The 15,735-nt window shown below is 47.8% G+C and overlaps 1 protein-coding gene across 1 annotated transcript in view; it reads left to right on the forward strand.

Annotated features, from left to right (window-relative positions):
- PDIA5 (protein disulfide isomerase family A member 5) overlaps positions 1 to 15,735 on the forward strand; it is a 92,076-nt gene that overhangs the window by 55,248 nt on the left and 21,093 nt on the right. The window contains exon 11 of the mRNA XM_043473153.1: positions 2,822 to 2,958. Coding sequence (XP_043329088.1) covers positions 2,822 to 2,958 — 137 coding nt within the window. The remainder of the gene's footprint in view (positions 1 to 2,821; positions 2,959 to 15,735) is intronic.

The following is a 15,735-nucleotide window of genomic DNA, read 5'->3' on the forward strand; positions in this document are numbered from 1 at the left end:
CTGCATGTAAGTTGATAGATATTTTAAGTTGGACTGGTTGCCTCAGCCCCTAGAGCTGAAAGGTGGAGGAAACGACTCAGAACCAGGTATTCTGACTCCTAGTCTGGCTCTTTCTCTCTTATCTGCTGTAGATAGGAGGTTCTTCCTTCTGTTGAGCTGAAGTTTCTTTCTCTGGAGCTTCCACCTGGTATTGGTTCTCTTTTATGGGGCTGTAGAAAGTCAACCTTGCTTTCTCTTCCCGCTACAGTGTGAAATGTTTGAAGAAAACTCTTCTGTTTCCCTTGTCTCTTCTTCTCCTGGTTAGACACCTCCAGTTCCTTCAGCCATTCTTCTCTCATTCCTGCATTGATTCAAAGAGTGTTTATTGGGTAACTGCTTTGTGGGAGGTGCAGAAAGTAGAGAGATGATCTAGAGGGAGCCCCCGTCTTTAAGGGGAGACACAGTAAAGGGCACAGTTCAGTCGCTGTGCCCTCTTAGTGCTGTGCCTTGGTCTGCAGGCCCCTCCAGAAAGCAAACTTCCTACTGTCCACTGGGTGGACGAGGGGCAGCCGCCTGGCTGCTGGAGATCCCAAGGTCTCTCATTTCCAGCCCTGGGCCCCAGCCCCGCTTCAACGGGAACCTCAGCTCTTCTGGAGCCTTTGCATATTGGGGTAGTTCTTGGGTCCCCACGCCCTCTGAGCACGCAGCACCTCTGGTTTCTGCCCTCTAAGAAAGGCAGAAATTTTTTGCTAAGTCAGTTTTCTAGCTTCTAAATTTACACTGACCTCTTTTTTTTCTCTTTGCTTTTGCTCCTATGAGTTCATTACCTTTTTCTTTTTTAGCTCTTGTGATGTTATTTTAGTGGCTTTGGAGTGTGTCCTCCTCTATGTTTAACTAGAAATTCTTCAGTCACCTTCATTTACTCATACTGCCACTAAGGCATGGCTTCTCCATTCTATGTGTGTACTCTTGCTGGATTTTTAAAAATTATTTTAATTTTAGAATAGATTCCATTCACATAATTGAAATAATTTTTTAAAAGATACTTAAAAATTATGCATTGAAGTCTTCCTTTTACCTGTTTCCTCTATCCTATTCTCCCTCCCACCCCCTAGAGGTAGCAACTTTAATTAGTTTCCTTATGCAGACGCATGCAAATATGAATAAGTATTTTTTATCTCTCTCTATTTTATGCAAAAGTTAGCATATTATGGCCTGTTGTGTCTGACCCTGCTGTCTACATCAGAGTGTAGGGAGCTTCCTTGTCCCCCTGCACCATGCTCAGCCCTCTGGGGTCCTGATTGATTGCAGTTTACCTAAGCAGTTCATATACCAGTGGGTACTGGGTTCTTCCAGTCTTTGCTATAACAAATCATCTCTAACGAATACCTTGGAATGTGTATAATTCTGACCATGTCCAGGTATATTGAAAAGATAAATTCCCTGAAGTGGAATTGGTGATGCTTTCAGGAATTGGTATCTTGAGTCTGTGTATGGGAGCTTAGGTTTCTTGGTGTTGGGAATGCTGAATGACTGGTGGTGACTCATTCTAAAGCTTGATTTTGCCATCAGCCCCGTCTAACATTGGATGTACCTGGGCTCAGAGTGGTTTGACCCTCTCGCTGCTACTTTTCCATTGCTGAGACCACCAGTGGGGCCTAGTCGAGAGCACCAGAGAGGGTTTCTGAAGGTGCTGTCAGACCCAGGCTCTGCTGTGGGGTGGGGGTGGCAGGCCCCACCACCTCAGCCGCAGGGGAGGACAGCAGCTCCCATTGTTTGGGACACATTGCTCTCATGACTTGTCAGTCCTGGCCGCTGGAACTTTGCACTTTTTCTTATTTACTGTAGGCTCCCAAAGGCAGGAAGCAATGGTTGTCTTTTCACATTTGTCATCCTAAAGGGTACTTTTTCAAAGTAACGATTGAGGTGGCTCTGGCAAAGGTGTTCATAAAGCATCAGGGAGTTTGTGTCACTGGCCGGCTTACCCTTGGCTTTGAAGCAAGAGAGGGCAGCTGTGAGCCTCCCCCACTGTAACAGCTGGTGATGTAAATGTCAGCACACAATTGTCCCAGGTGGGGCAGGCTCCAGAGAGGTGGGCCACCAGCCTGAGGTCTTACAGCTCATGGTGGCCACAGGGATTTGACCTGACCTCTGAGCCTGGCCCTTTCTGCTCGAGCATTCCACCTCTAGAGATCTAGAGAACCTTGTTCCTGGTCTTGAGGAAGGGTTCCTACTGTAGTGTATGTTCTCCTAGTTAAGGAGCCCCCAGCCTTGTTCCCTTGGGCCCCACTCTTTCTCATCATGACCCTCCTCCCACACTGGTTAGTGAACACCTCTCAGTCCCCTCTCCACCCCCAGTCCTTCCCTGATATTTGGTCTTTCTCAAGACACCTGGCCTCTCTCTCTCCTCCTCACCCACCACCCCTCCTCCCTTCTTATTCCCTCCTCTTCTCACCCCTCACCCTGTGGGCACCACTCAGCACATCAGTTAGCTTTGTCAGAGGTCACTCTTTGCTGCCATAGCTTATTCTTGCCAGTTGGCTAAACTTTTAGATGCTGACAAATCCCCCCACCCCACCCTGATCCCAGGGAGGAAGTGAGGTTTCCTGACTTCCCTAGAGAGCCACAGTTGGAAGCCACTGTTTGCCGGAGGATATCAGCTGAGCACCTCTGGGCTCTTGAGGGGATGATGGAGGTGGGCAGGGCCGAGGAGTCCCCCCAACCCCCACTCCCCCTGAGAGGTTGCGGGGAGCCCCTGAAGCAGGCTGTGCGAGCCAGTGGGGGTGAGGGCTGCACCGGCCCCAGCGTGTGCTCTGAGCTCTGCCTGTTTTTGGTCTTCCAGTCCGCAGCCGCCACAGCCCCAGGTCCCCGAGACTCCCTGGGCAGATGAGGGCGGCTCCGTTTATCACCTGAGCGATGAAGACTTTGACCAGTTTGTGAAGGAACACTCCTCTGTGCTCGTCATGTTCCACGCCCCATGTGAGTGGAACCTTGCTCCTCCCCGCCACAGCCTCCCTCCCTTGGCTCAGAGTGGACACCTCTCTGAGCCTTTAGCTGTTTACCTAGAGCAGCAATCTTCCCTCAGCTTGCGGGTGGGGACACTGAGGCCCTGAGAGAGCCTGTATCTTGTCCTGTAGTTGAAAGGGCACACGGAAGCCAGGGCTGGAGCCTCAGACCCCACAGCACCTAGAACCCCTTTTTTCTGCTTCACCTGGTATCCATCGTGGATCAAGGGAAGAAAAACATGAATCCTGTAAAATGTGTTTGCAATATTGACCGAAAGCCCTGTAGCTCAGGATTTTTCTAGGCCAGTGTCCTCCCCATTCCCATGAAGGGTGGAAATGGATTGTAATTCCTTTCTAAGAGGGAGAAGGCTGCTTCTGGAAAGGTGAGCAAGGGATGATACCCCCTGGCCACAGAGTTCCTGGGAGCAGCTTCTGGGAAAAGTGGGACCATCCTAATGGGTGATGAAGCTGGGTCCCCAGCACCCTGGGACAGGGTACATGTGTGGGGTGCTCTTCTCTTATAGCTTCTTGCCAGCTCTTTGGCCCAGTGATGGTGGGTAAGGGGCTGTGGAAGAGGAGAAGAAGCAAAAATAACTTCTTCACAAATCAGTGTCATAATTGCCAGTCCACAGAGGCATCTTTAGTGAAAGATTACTTTATTAATTGTCTTAGTCATAGAGATCTTTCTGCTGTTGATTGTGATTTGCTCTGTGGTGACAAAGTGGCTGCCCACAGGGCCATCTCCTTCTGTTTTACCCACAGTGCTGCAAAGCAAATACGATTAACTCCGCTTTACAGACCAGTAGACAGTGGTGTGGAAAAATGGCACTGCTCTTTGAGTCCTATACCGCCGAGTCCTGGCCTTCCCACACTCTGCTTCCCTGCAGTATCACAGGGGTTTGGTTAATTAGCAATTGTTCATAAATAGACCACTCCTGGGGATTTCCCCAAGTCCGTCTTATAAGTGCCAAATTCCAAAGAGAATCCAAAGAAAAATTATTGACTTTTTTCCTGAAAAATGACCCCCAAAAAAGCCTTAAAAAAAAAACACCCGAATTTCAAAGGGCCTCTGATTAAGGGCAGTGACAGAGAGGGCCCTAGGAGCATGTCACTGCAGCCCTGCCAGGGCTCAGTCCCTGTGGCGGAGGAACCCTGATGAATGAACATCCGCCAGGTTAGCACCGCAGCCTTCTCCCTTCGTAGATGCACTCTCCTGGCCAGTCTTAGATTTGCTAATGAAAGGAAGTCTTATGGGAAGTCAGGCTGCACCCAGAGCTGCATTCACCCTGCCCAAGTTCCTGCCCCAGGCTCACTGTTTTCACTTCCTTCCTGGGAGCTTCACCCCGCATGTTGGTGCCTCTAGTCTGTGCCAGAGAGAGCCCTCTGGCTCCTGGAAGATTACAGAGTGGTTTGAACAGTGCTTTATGCATCACAGCATGAAGAGTATGTGTCCCCTTTGATGAATCCTAGCAACATGTAGCTGATAGATTGGAATTGTTTAATAATTGTTTATTAGTTGTTGTTTAGTCTGTAAATCATGTCTGACTCTTTGCAACTCCCTGGATTGCAGCCCACCAGTTTCCCTCTATCCATGGAATTTTTCAGGCAAGAATACTGGAGTGGGTTGCCATTTCCTCCTCCAGGGGATCTTCCCAACCCAGGGATCGAACCCACATTTCCTGCATTGGCAGGCAGATTCTTTACTGCTGAGCCACTAGGGAAACCCAATTGTTTATTAAGCCCTTTTTTTTTTATAGAACCCTGGTTGCAAACTGGGAAGATTTTTGTCTGTATTCTTTCTTGTACTCTTAGGTTGTAAGGAATTCATTGTAGTAGCAAATGCTGGCAGGGTCTGATCCCCGGAGCCTGGCTGTCTAGTTCTTCCCTGCCCTCTCCCCTTGCAGTGCACCCACCTGGCTCCCTGAACCAGAGTGATCATCACTTCCCCATCTAAGTCATCTATGGGCATAGAGTAAGGGCTTAATGAATGAGAAAATGAACAAATGAGGTTGTTGAGAGCTAAATTAGAAAACGAGAACCAGAAACCAGATGGCAGCCTTTTGTTTCCCCATTAGTCATTGTGAATGAGTATTATGAATACCAGCCCTGTTGAGGCTGTTCCAGCTTCAGACTTAACAAATGAATAGAGCTGAGATTTCTCTTGTTCGGTTCAGTTCAGTTGCTCAGTTGTGTCCGACTCTTTGTGACCCCATGGACTGCAGCATCCCAGGTCTCCCTGTCCATCACTAATTCCCGGAGTTTATTCAAACCCATGTCCATTGAGTCAGTGATGCCATCCAACCATCTCATCCTCTGTCGTCCCCTTCTTCTTCCGCCTCCAATCTTTCCCAGCATCGGGTCTTTTCAAATGAGTCAGCTCTTCACATTAGGTGGCCAAAGCATTGGAGTTTCGATTGTTAGGTGTCTGCAGAACATGAATCCTACATTCTCTAACAAGGTGTTTGCCTGCCCCCTGTGCACACACGTGTGTGTGTGTGTGTGTGTGTGTGTGTGTGTTTCTGCTGGACTATCAGAGTGACAGGGTCAGGGCAAAAGCCCGAGGTGAAGCTCCCTGAGGAACTGCCCGTTTAAATTCCCATCTGATGGGTGTGGCTCCACATTAAATAATCTCTCTACACAGTCCTCTTTCTCTATCTAGGTGCCTGGGCTTTAGAAGGGATGGAATGCACATGGTTCCGAGAGGAATCTGAGCCCAGGAGGTTAACAGACAGCAGGGTCCCTTAGCTGCCTAGCTGTGTATCTTATACTGGAGTGCTCCAGAGAACCCACCCTGATCAGGAGACCACTTCTGTGATGTTTGAGGGACCTAGAGAAAAGGACAAATGTCAGGAGGCCAGAGATTGCGCTGCTGGCTCAGGCAGTGCAAATATTAAACAAAATGTGAGTTCTGGAAATCCCAGTGTTACAGGTGCCACTCCTGGGCCATATAGGGAGTGGTTAAGAAACAGACCATTTTGGAGACCTAGGAACACTAGTTGGGATCTATTAACATAGAAGACCATGGATTCCACTCAGGATTGTCATATAAGCTTGGTTTGTTTCTTGGTATAGGATTGCCAGGTTGATGGATTAGTGTGTCTTTCTTTTATCAAAGGTGAGTTGCTATTTTCCCAAGTACAATTGGGAGAAATGGGCAGGGTGGGGCCACCCCGAGGGGAACACCTCCCTTGGTGCTCTGTGACTATGAGTCTGGCCTGGTTCTGTCTAGAGGGTGATACTTGTTTTTTAATCAGCAGTTTTGTTGAAACTATTAAAAAAAAAAACAAGGCAAACTTTCAAATCTACAAGGGTTAGAATTAGAGAAAGGAAAGCTAGTTAAAATACTGAGAAACTGCATGAAGATTTTAAAAGGTCCCTACAGACTGAAATAGTGGAAGTCAGATTATAAAGTTGAATTTATCTTTATGATTTTCTGCTAATTAAAAAGGGAGTGTGTATATGTTTTATAAAGGGATAATATAGGAAGGTAGAGAGAAGATTAACCTTGTTCTTGGTGCAGATTCCCAGGAAGAGCCATGGTCCCTCTTTGCTGTGTTATTTCTATACAGAGAAAGTGCTCAATGTTAATTTCTGTCAGAGTCCCACTTGCCTGGAACCTTCATCAAGTGCCTGTAGAACTGCTCTCCTGGGTTCTTGGCAGGGGAGGCACCTGGTATTATCAAACACCTCCGTGGACCCCCTGCTTCTTTACCCTCTTTTCCAGCTTTCCTGCCATCCCATGGCAATTCCCATCTCAGCCTTTTCCCCCATCTCCCTCCCAGCTGGAGTCCTGGAGAAATCCCACACAGATTCTTCTGCAGCTTGTACTCCCGATGCCCGAGTTGTTATTGAACAAATAAACTCAGCCTGGCCCCAGTCACACCAAGGGAACAGGGGGTGCTGAGATTCACAAGCAGATATGCCCCCAGAGCCCACTGTCCAGGTCCTGGGCCACCTGCAAGGAACAGTGTGTTGCAAGCAGTGGGCTCCTAGAGGGGTCGTGCACCGTGCGGGGCACGGACAGAGCCCAGTCCCCTCTGCTGTCCATATGGCCCTTGACATGGGGCTCTGAGTGGTTGTGGGGAGGTCACAGCCCCAGGCCCGGTCCCCTGATCTGCAGAGCAGTAAATAGTATCTGAAGAGGGCGAGGTAGCAGGACCCCAGCAGCCAGCGCTCTGTGGTGCCTTTTGTTTCTTTCTGCAGCATTCTGAATGAGAAAAGTCACTGCACGTTGTCACTCATCTCTCTTCACCATTTGTTTTGCTGCTGTAATGTCTACCAGCTCCTCCCTCTCCGTGTGCCTGCAGCCCTGCGTTAGGCCAGGGAAGGACATGCTGCTGTAATGACCCCCACCCCCCGGAGTGACTGTCACTCACATGGGGAGATAGAAGGAACAAAGTGGGGCTCCAAGGAGGGGGGGCCCTGAGGAGCAGCCTGTCTCTCCCATGGGGGTCCTGGGGCCTAAAGAGAAGCTGCTGGGGAATCAGAGCATCCTTGCCACCCCTTCCCCAGGGCTACGGCGGCTCACCCACAGCTCTGCCCCATTTCTTGGCAGCAGGCCGCCCAGGATGAGAGGTTTTCTTTGCCATAACTCCTGGTAGCAGGTGTGTGCCAGAGTTTCTGGGCCCGGCCTGCCTTCAGGAGCTGGGCTGCCTGTCTGGATTCAGCATCAGACCCCTGTCAGACTCCAGAATTTCTGCTTCTTACTTCATTTATGTCTACTCCAAGTAATACGTGATCCCTGGGACAGTACAGAGAAATATAAACAATTAAGGAAAAAAACTATGTGTAATCCCATTATTCAGAAGCAGCCTCTTTCTTCTTTTTGTCATCATTTTTTCTAGTTGCTTTTTCTTTTTTATTTTTCCCTTGTTTTCAACTTTTAAAAAAATTAACATAAAGTTAAATTGACTTTTTTTCCTAATATATGTAGATTTGTGTAACCATCTTGCTGTAAAACTCCTTTGTGTGATCACTTTTATTTTTTAATGGCACAAATAATTTAAGAACAGTGTTAACATTCTTGTTATTGGGGGCACAGAGTTCAAAGGATACATAGAATATAGTGTAAGCAGTGACAGTCCCCTCCCCACCCGGCCCCCTTCTCAGGGTTGATCAGTGCTGACCGTTGGTTGTCCTTTTTCCTCCTGTGCTTCTCTGTGAACAACAGGGATTGTTTCTTACCCATTTTCCTGTGATTTGCATTTTTTTCACTTACCAGTATATAGGTCTTGAATATATTTTTATGTAAATGTAAGATGTTAGCATATAAATCTCCTGCAATCTTTTAAACTAAGAAATAGTATTTTATAATTTACATATGCTATGGATTTTAAGACATCCCAACATAGACATCTATCTCCAGTATTTGTCCAGGCAATGCAGTAAATCTTTATAAACATATGTATTAGGGAACATGTCTAAATGTTGAGATGTGTTAGACTCCCGGAAGGGAGGGTGTTGGGCCCTGTGGTAAGTATGCTTGAGCCTTGATAGATGCCACCCACTTCTCTCCAGGAAGGGGTCACCACACCCGGTGAGCAGTGCGTGGCAGAGCCTGCATCCTCGCCAGCCCTGAGTGCTATCAGCCGTTTATGTTCCTATTAGATGGGGCAGTGGGGCAGCTTGTCCACAGCTCCCAGGGAAGTGAGCATCCCTCCATGTGGTAACCAGTCTTTTGTATTTCTTCTGTGAACCAGCTGTTCATTCCCTTTGCCCATTGTTCTATGGGTTGTCTTTTTCTTCTTGACCTAGAGCTCCATACTTAGGGTTATTAATTTTTATCTATTTTCTGTGTTCCAGATATTCCCTGTTGGTCTGTTGCTTACTTTTGGTCTATGCTGCCTTTTCATTGTACAACAGCATTACATTTTTATAGTCATATACAAGCTAGAATGTTTATTGAGCAACTTGGTGTGGATCAAGCATTGTCCTAAGCACTTTTCGTATATGAAGTCATTTAATCTTCACAGCAAGTCCTGTGAAGTGGATATCATGATTATCCCCATTTTACAGCTTAGGAAAGGGAGGCACCAAGAGGTTGAGAAGCTTGCCAGAGGTCACATAGCCAAAAAGGTAGGGCCAGGGAAAAACCCAGGTCCTAGGGGCCACAGCCTGCAAGGACCAGGCTCTCTGAGAACCTGCCTTTTCCCTCTTGACCTCTGGGATATCTATCCCCAGGATGTAAAAATAGTGTCCCAGGACTTCTGGGTGGTGCTAATGGTAAAGAATCCAGTTGCCAGTGCAGGAGACAAAAGATGCAGGTTCCATCCTGGGTTGGGAAGATCCCCTGGAGGAGGGCATGGCAACCCACTCCAGTATTCCCTGGAGAATCCCATGGACAGAGGAGCCTAGCGTGCTACAGTCTGTAGTGTCGCAGAGAGTCAGACAAGACTGAAGCAACTTAGCATGCATCTATTTTGTGATAATATTTTTGTTTTTCTCATTTTGCTTTTTAATTCCCCTGAATTTTTCATTTGTTGTGCCAGGTGGGAGGAAGGGGTTTCATTTTAAGTTCTTTTTTCCATGCTTTTTCATTTACATTTTCTTAACATAAGAACATATAAGATAATGTTATTAAAAATGCTTATTTGTTCATGCTTTTGTGGTCACATAATATTCCATTATATAATGGCACCATAAATTACCTAACCAGCCCCATAATGTTGGAGGTTTGAGTTGTTTACTGTATTTCCCCTTATAAATCATGCTGCAGAGGGCAATTTTCATGTATAAATATTTGTCCACGTGTCAGATTATTTCCTTAGGATAGAAGCCTGGAAGAAAAAATTTTACAGCTTGTTATCTACATTTTATACTAATGTAAAGGAAGGGGGGGGGGAAAAGTCCCATGCTTTCTCTTCAAACGAGAAAGATGAGCCATTCATCAGGATGTGTCTGCCCCAGAATGTCTGAGTGTGTACAGTCAGCTTTGGTGCAGGTACAGCTAGAAGCCTCGAAAGAGCCCTGAGGTCTCTAGGGGGCGCCTGTCAGAATGTTAAATGTTAAAGCATTAGTGTTTCTGCTAGCATCTTTAGGAGCCCCACCTCCCTGGCTTGTCCAAGCCAAGGTCCAGACAAGGCAGCAGGAATGTGGGTAGGAAAATCCAGGTGCCTCTCGAGTGCCAGGTACTAGGGAGCTTTCCAAAATAATCTGGTCCCCTGGAAGATTCTGGTTACAAGAGCCAGGAAAGTCTCCATTGCTGGTCTGTAATAAAATCCTAGGTGTAACTGAAGTTAATGGAATCCAGAGGAATGTGAAGGCCTGAGGTTGACAGGAGGCCAGCATTCCCACAGCCAGAAAAGAGTGTGGTCGAGGAACTGCTGGGCAGCCTCTTTGCCAGGTCATGAAAATCGGTGTAAGTGCACTTACACAGCTGATAAAAACCCAACAAGGAAGTTTGGCAGTAAAACTTAATGGCCCATCAAATCACAATCAAGACAGTAAAATGCAGCGGGCCGGAGTTCTCACTGTGCTGTCCAGCCCTCCCGCAGCCCACACGGCCATCGTGGAGGCTGGGGTCCGGGCAGTCATCGCTCACACCCTCAGCTCCCCAAGGCAGGCGGCTGCCAGCGAGGGAGACCTTTGCTCAGCCAGACAGCTCTCCTCCCAGGGGCCTGGCTGGTTTCCTCAACCCAAACTGTTTACAGAAGTTTATTGCTTAGCCTTTGTATCTTGTTCAGGGAGCAGAGGGAATAGCAGCTAGTAGTGAAAACAAGTAACACTATCAGGAGAACTCTTGGAAATGTATTGGAAACTTTAGTACAACATCAGGAGATATTGGAGATTTCCAAGATGTTTTCCAGACCTAGTAAGGAGCACGGGAAGTGTATAAATGGGGGTGGGAGGGTGGGGAGAGGCTGTGCACATTGTAAATGATATGGCTGCTGGTTTTACTAAATAGAGGTTTAGTCAACCTAGTAACTGGTGTGGCTTTTGCCCCAAAAGAAAGCGGATGCTCTCCTGACCATCCTCTCCTCGACCAGGCATGAATGATTCAGTTCAACCTTGTATGCACTGCTCTAAACCTGAACAACACATCCATTCATTCACAAAGTGTGTGTGGGATGCCATCCTCAGTACCAGGGATGTGGTGGGGAGTGAGACTAAGTGAGATCAGTCTGTACAGAGATTCACCCCAGTTGGGGGATTAGAGGGTTCAAGTAAGCAGATTACTCCAGCTATTTGGAGAACAGTCGAGAAAATAAACACACTGTTGGAAGTGAATGTGATGGGTTGAGGCTCCCTGGGGTTAGGTGGTCAGGGAATTTCTCTGTAGAAGTGAAATTTGAGCTAAAGCCTGCATGATGTGAAGTGGTCAGCCATACGAAGACCTGGGGGAAGATCGTGTTCCAGGCAATAGCTTGTTAAGAGCTGTGAGGGTAGAAATGAGCTTGCTGAGATAGGAAAGCAGAAAGAGGTCACAGGTTGCAGTGTAGAGGACAGAGGGATACTCCCTGAGTTGAGGTTGAAGGCAGGAAGGTCCGATTATGTGGAGCTTGTGGCTGTGGGAGGGAGTTTGGATTTCAATCTACTTGTGATGGAAGCCATTGGAAAGTTTTGACCAAGGGAATTTGATAAGATTTATGATTTGAAAAGATGCCCTGGTCACCCCCTAAATATCAGGAGACAGCAGTCTAACAGTCAGAGGGCATTACAAAATGAACTACCATAGGAGTATATGAATAAGACATCTTTTATGAGTAGAAGAGAAATAGGTGGTCTGGTGGAGCTGAAGTGAACTGGAGACTCAAAGTCTGGGCCAGAGCTGAGGGGGATGCTCTGTCTGGAGATGCCTGGTCCATCAGGGCTGAGGCTGTGATGGACTGAACTGGGGGCTGTGGACAGAACTTTGGGGAAAAGACTGGCTTGTGTGGTCACAGTGTGCTCCAGCCAGAAGCCTTCTAATCCTACCTTCTAATCCCGTCTTGTTTATCCAAGGCCCCGGGAACACCCCCCCACCCCCATCCCCGCTGCAGTTTCTCATTTCATCTCCCAGAGCGTCATGTCTGATGATCTCTGTCCTGTGTCTCATCTCATGAGGCTGCTGAGACAGTGTGTGGAAGGCCAGTGCAGAGAGAGTGAGCCCTTTTATTACTTGGTAGAGTCCTACAGACAGAGCTGGAGGTTCGGGAGAGCCGTGTGTGCACACCACACAATCTGTCACCTCCGCGTGTCCTCCAGCCACCCCTCCCGTGTCTAGGGCAGGCCTCACGGGTCGATCACAGCTCCTCTTCCCTGTGAGCTAGTTTTCCATCTCAGGAGTCCATCTCCAGCCCGCCGCTGATAGAGGCTGGCAGGCGATGTGGAGTCCGTTTGCTTCCCCAGGGAGCAGTAGCATCAAAGGACTGAGTCTATCAAAAGCATGAAGGTGAACTCGCTCATCTTCAGGGGTCCTGCCTCACTGACTGGTACATTTTGGAAAGAAAGAATGGTTTTCTGTGAGTGACTTTGTCTTTTTTGTCTTCTCTGCCATCACTGTCACACAGTCCCACTGCCCACCTTGAACATGGGCCCTGGTGGCACTTGCCTGACATCACATTCTTATCCTGGTGCAGGAGAGGGTGGTCAGGGGAGCATCCCCTTCCTGCCCCTCCTGCCTGCCGTGGAGGCCACTTGGAGCTGGAAGCCCGGGTCTCCTGAGGCTTGCCCACGCCTCTTTCCTTCTGCTTTGCTGGGTTGAGTGGTTCTGCTCAGGCCATTCACTACTTACTACAAGGCAGAGAGAACTCTTGGGTGTCAGACACTACGGCAGGGGAAGAGCCTCTGAGCTTTTTCTCTTCATGCAAGGTGAGCCCCCTCCACCCCAGGGGAAGTCAGCCTGGGAGCTGTGGGTAGTGGGGGGGCGGGGGTGGTCACCGTGGGGCAGGGTGCAGAGAGTTCTCAGCCTGAAGGCAGGCCTGCGGATTTCTCTAAGAGTTGTAGACCCTCCTGACTGTAAACCCTCAAGAGCGATTTATTCCTTTATTTTAGTCAGATCAAAAAAAATTTTTTTAAGTCAATATATTTCATGTTGAGTCAGTAGAATCCTCCTTAGAATATCTGATTTACTCCAGACACGGGGATCCGCGTGGAAGGGAACCTCCATCTGACACCTGTGTAGACCGCTCCTTGTTCTTCTGCCCCCACCACTGCCTCGGAGTCAGCCCTTCCCTGTCTTGGCCGCTTGTAAGACCAGGGGTCTGTGAACCAGTCAGGACATTCAGAGCCCTCAAGTTATTCATAAATATAGACTATATATGCATCAATATGGGAGAGGTGAGAGAGAAGCTTTCATTAAATTCTCAAGAATGTCAGTGACCCAGAAAAGCCCAGAGTCCGCCCAGCTCAGAGGAGGATGCTCTCTGTTTGGCTGTTGTGGGCGGCGGCTGCCTGCAGGGGGAGGCTGGTGGGGGAGTCCCGAGCTGGACTTGGGGCTGCATGCTGTAAACAAATGATTCTGTGCTCTGCATGCTTCAGGAACATCCTCTTGTGGTCTTTCTTGAGGCTCTGCATAGAATCTGTGTAGAAGATCGTTTCTGTGGGGAAGTCACATTTTCAATTCTAAACAGTTTACCAAAACAAAACGAAAGATACTTTTGTATCTCAGTTGTTTATAAAAGTGCAAATGGGTTCTGATCATGTCAAATGTTCAGCTCTGGAAAATAATGTTCTTGTATTTTAATATTGTGATGAATTTGATACCTATATGGTTCACTTGGGGTCCCAACGGGCTCTAGTCAGACCATGAACCCACAGGTGTCCCTCTTCCTCAGGCCTGTTTGAGAAGGACCAACATGTTAGCGTGGCTGAGAATTGTGGCCACTCCCCAGGCTGGATTACATCAGTGAATTTCGTCCATCGAGTCATCTCATGGCTTCCCCAGAGCACTCTCTCCAGAGGAGGGCTTGACAACACTGGCCTGCATTTTCTGTTATGTGTGTGTGTGTGTGTGTGTGTGTATTTGTATTTGGGGGGTTGCAGTTAGGGTAGACACTGTGGGGCCCCTGTCCCTGGGAGGAACAAAGTGAGCATAGACTGAGGAAGTTGGAACAGACAGAAATTGAACGTGTGTCTCAATGCCATGGAGCTGAGCTCTGCAGGAATGACCTTGCAGGAGAGAGGAACTTTTGTCTTAGCCAAAGTGCTCAGATGGAGGCAGGAAAGCTGTTTGCATGGCCCAGTGGCTTCTGGGGAGGAGGGGTGTGTGTGTGAGAGGGCTCCTCTGGGGAGGAGGGGTGTGTGTGAGAGGGCTCCTCTGGGGAGGAGGGGTGTGTGTGAGAGGGCTCCTCTGGGGAGGAGGGGTGTGTGTGAGAGGGCTCCTCTGGGGAGGAGGGGTGTGTGTGAGAGGTCCTCTGGGGAGGAGGGGTAGTGTGAGAGGGCTCCTCTGGGAGGAGGGGTGTGTGTGTGGGGTTCCTCTGGGGAGGAGGGGTGTGTGTGTGAGGTTCCTCTGGGGAGGAGGGGTGTGTGTGAGAGGGCTCCTCTGGGAGGAGGGCTGTGTGTGAGAGGGCTCCTCTGGGGAGGAGGTGTGTGTGTGAAGTTCCTCTGGGGAGGAGGGGTGTGTGTGAGAGGTTCCTCTGGGGAGGTGGGGTGTGTGTGAGAGGGCTCCTCTGGGAGGAGGGCTGTGTGTGAGAGGACTCCTCTGAGGAGGAAGGGTGTGAGAGGGCTCCTCTGGGAGGAGGGCTGTGTGTGAGAGGGCTCCTCTGGGGAGGAGGGGTGTGTGTGAGAGGACTCCTCTGGGGAGGAGGGGTGTGTCTGAGAGGGCTCCTCTGATGATACTGGTGTCAGTCATCCTTCCTTTCTTTTTTTGTCCCAATTCTTTTTTTTTTTTTTTCAATTAAAGTGTAGTTGATTTACAGTATATTAGTTTCAGGTATGCAACATAGTGATTCAGTATTTTTATAGATCATACTCCATTTAAAGCTTTTGCAAAACAGTAGCTATACTTCCATGTGCTCTATCCTTGTTGCTTATTTTATACATGGTAGTTTGTATCTTTTCGTCCCACACTCTTATCTTGCCCCTTTTCCCTTTCCTCTCCCTACTGGTAACCTCTAGTTTGTGCTCTCTGTGAGTCTGTTTTTGTTGTTATAAACATTTGCTTCTTTTATTGTTTAGATTCCACATATAAGTAATTAACATAGAGTATTTGTCTTTCTCTGTCTGACTTCACTAAGCATAGTACCCTCTATGTCTATACACATTGTTACAAATGGCAGAATTTTATTATTTTTATGGTGGGATCATATACCATTGTATACATGTACCACATCTTCTTTATCCATTTATCTGTTCATGGACAGTTGCCTCCATATCCTGGCAGTTGTAAGTAATGCTGCTATGGGAATTGGGGTGCATGTATCCTCTCAAATTAGTGGGATTTTTTTTTCTTTCAAAATATATACCCAGGAGTGGATTTTTTGGGCCATTTGACAGTTCTATTTTTAGTTTTTTGAGGAACCTCCATACTGTTTTCCATAGTGAATGCACCAGTTTATATTCTTACCAATGGTGTACCAAGGTTCCCTTTTCTCTACTTCTTTGCCAACATTCGTTGTTTGTGGACATTTTTAATGAGAGCCATTCTGAAAGCTGTGAGGTGATATCTCTTTGTGGTTTTTGATTTGCATTTCTCTAATGATTAGCAATGTCTTTGGGGAAATGTCTGTTCAAGTCTTTTGCCCAGTTTTAACTCAGATTGTTTGTTTTTGATTTTGAGTTATATGAGCTGTTTATGTTTTGTATATTAACCCCTTATCAGTCATATCATTTA

Source organism: Cervus canadensis, chromosome 7 (genome assembly GCF_019320065.1).
Source record: "Cervus canadensis isolate Bull #8, Minnesota chromosome 7, ASM1932006v1, whole genome shotgun sequence".
Lineage (NCBI taxonomy): Eukaryota > Metazoa > Chordata > Mammalia > Artiodactyla > Cervidae > Cervus > Cervus canadensis.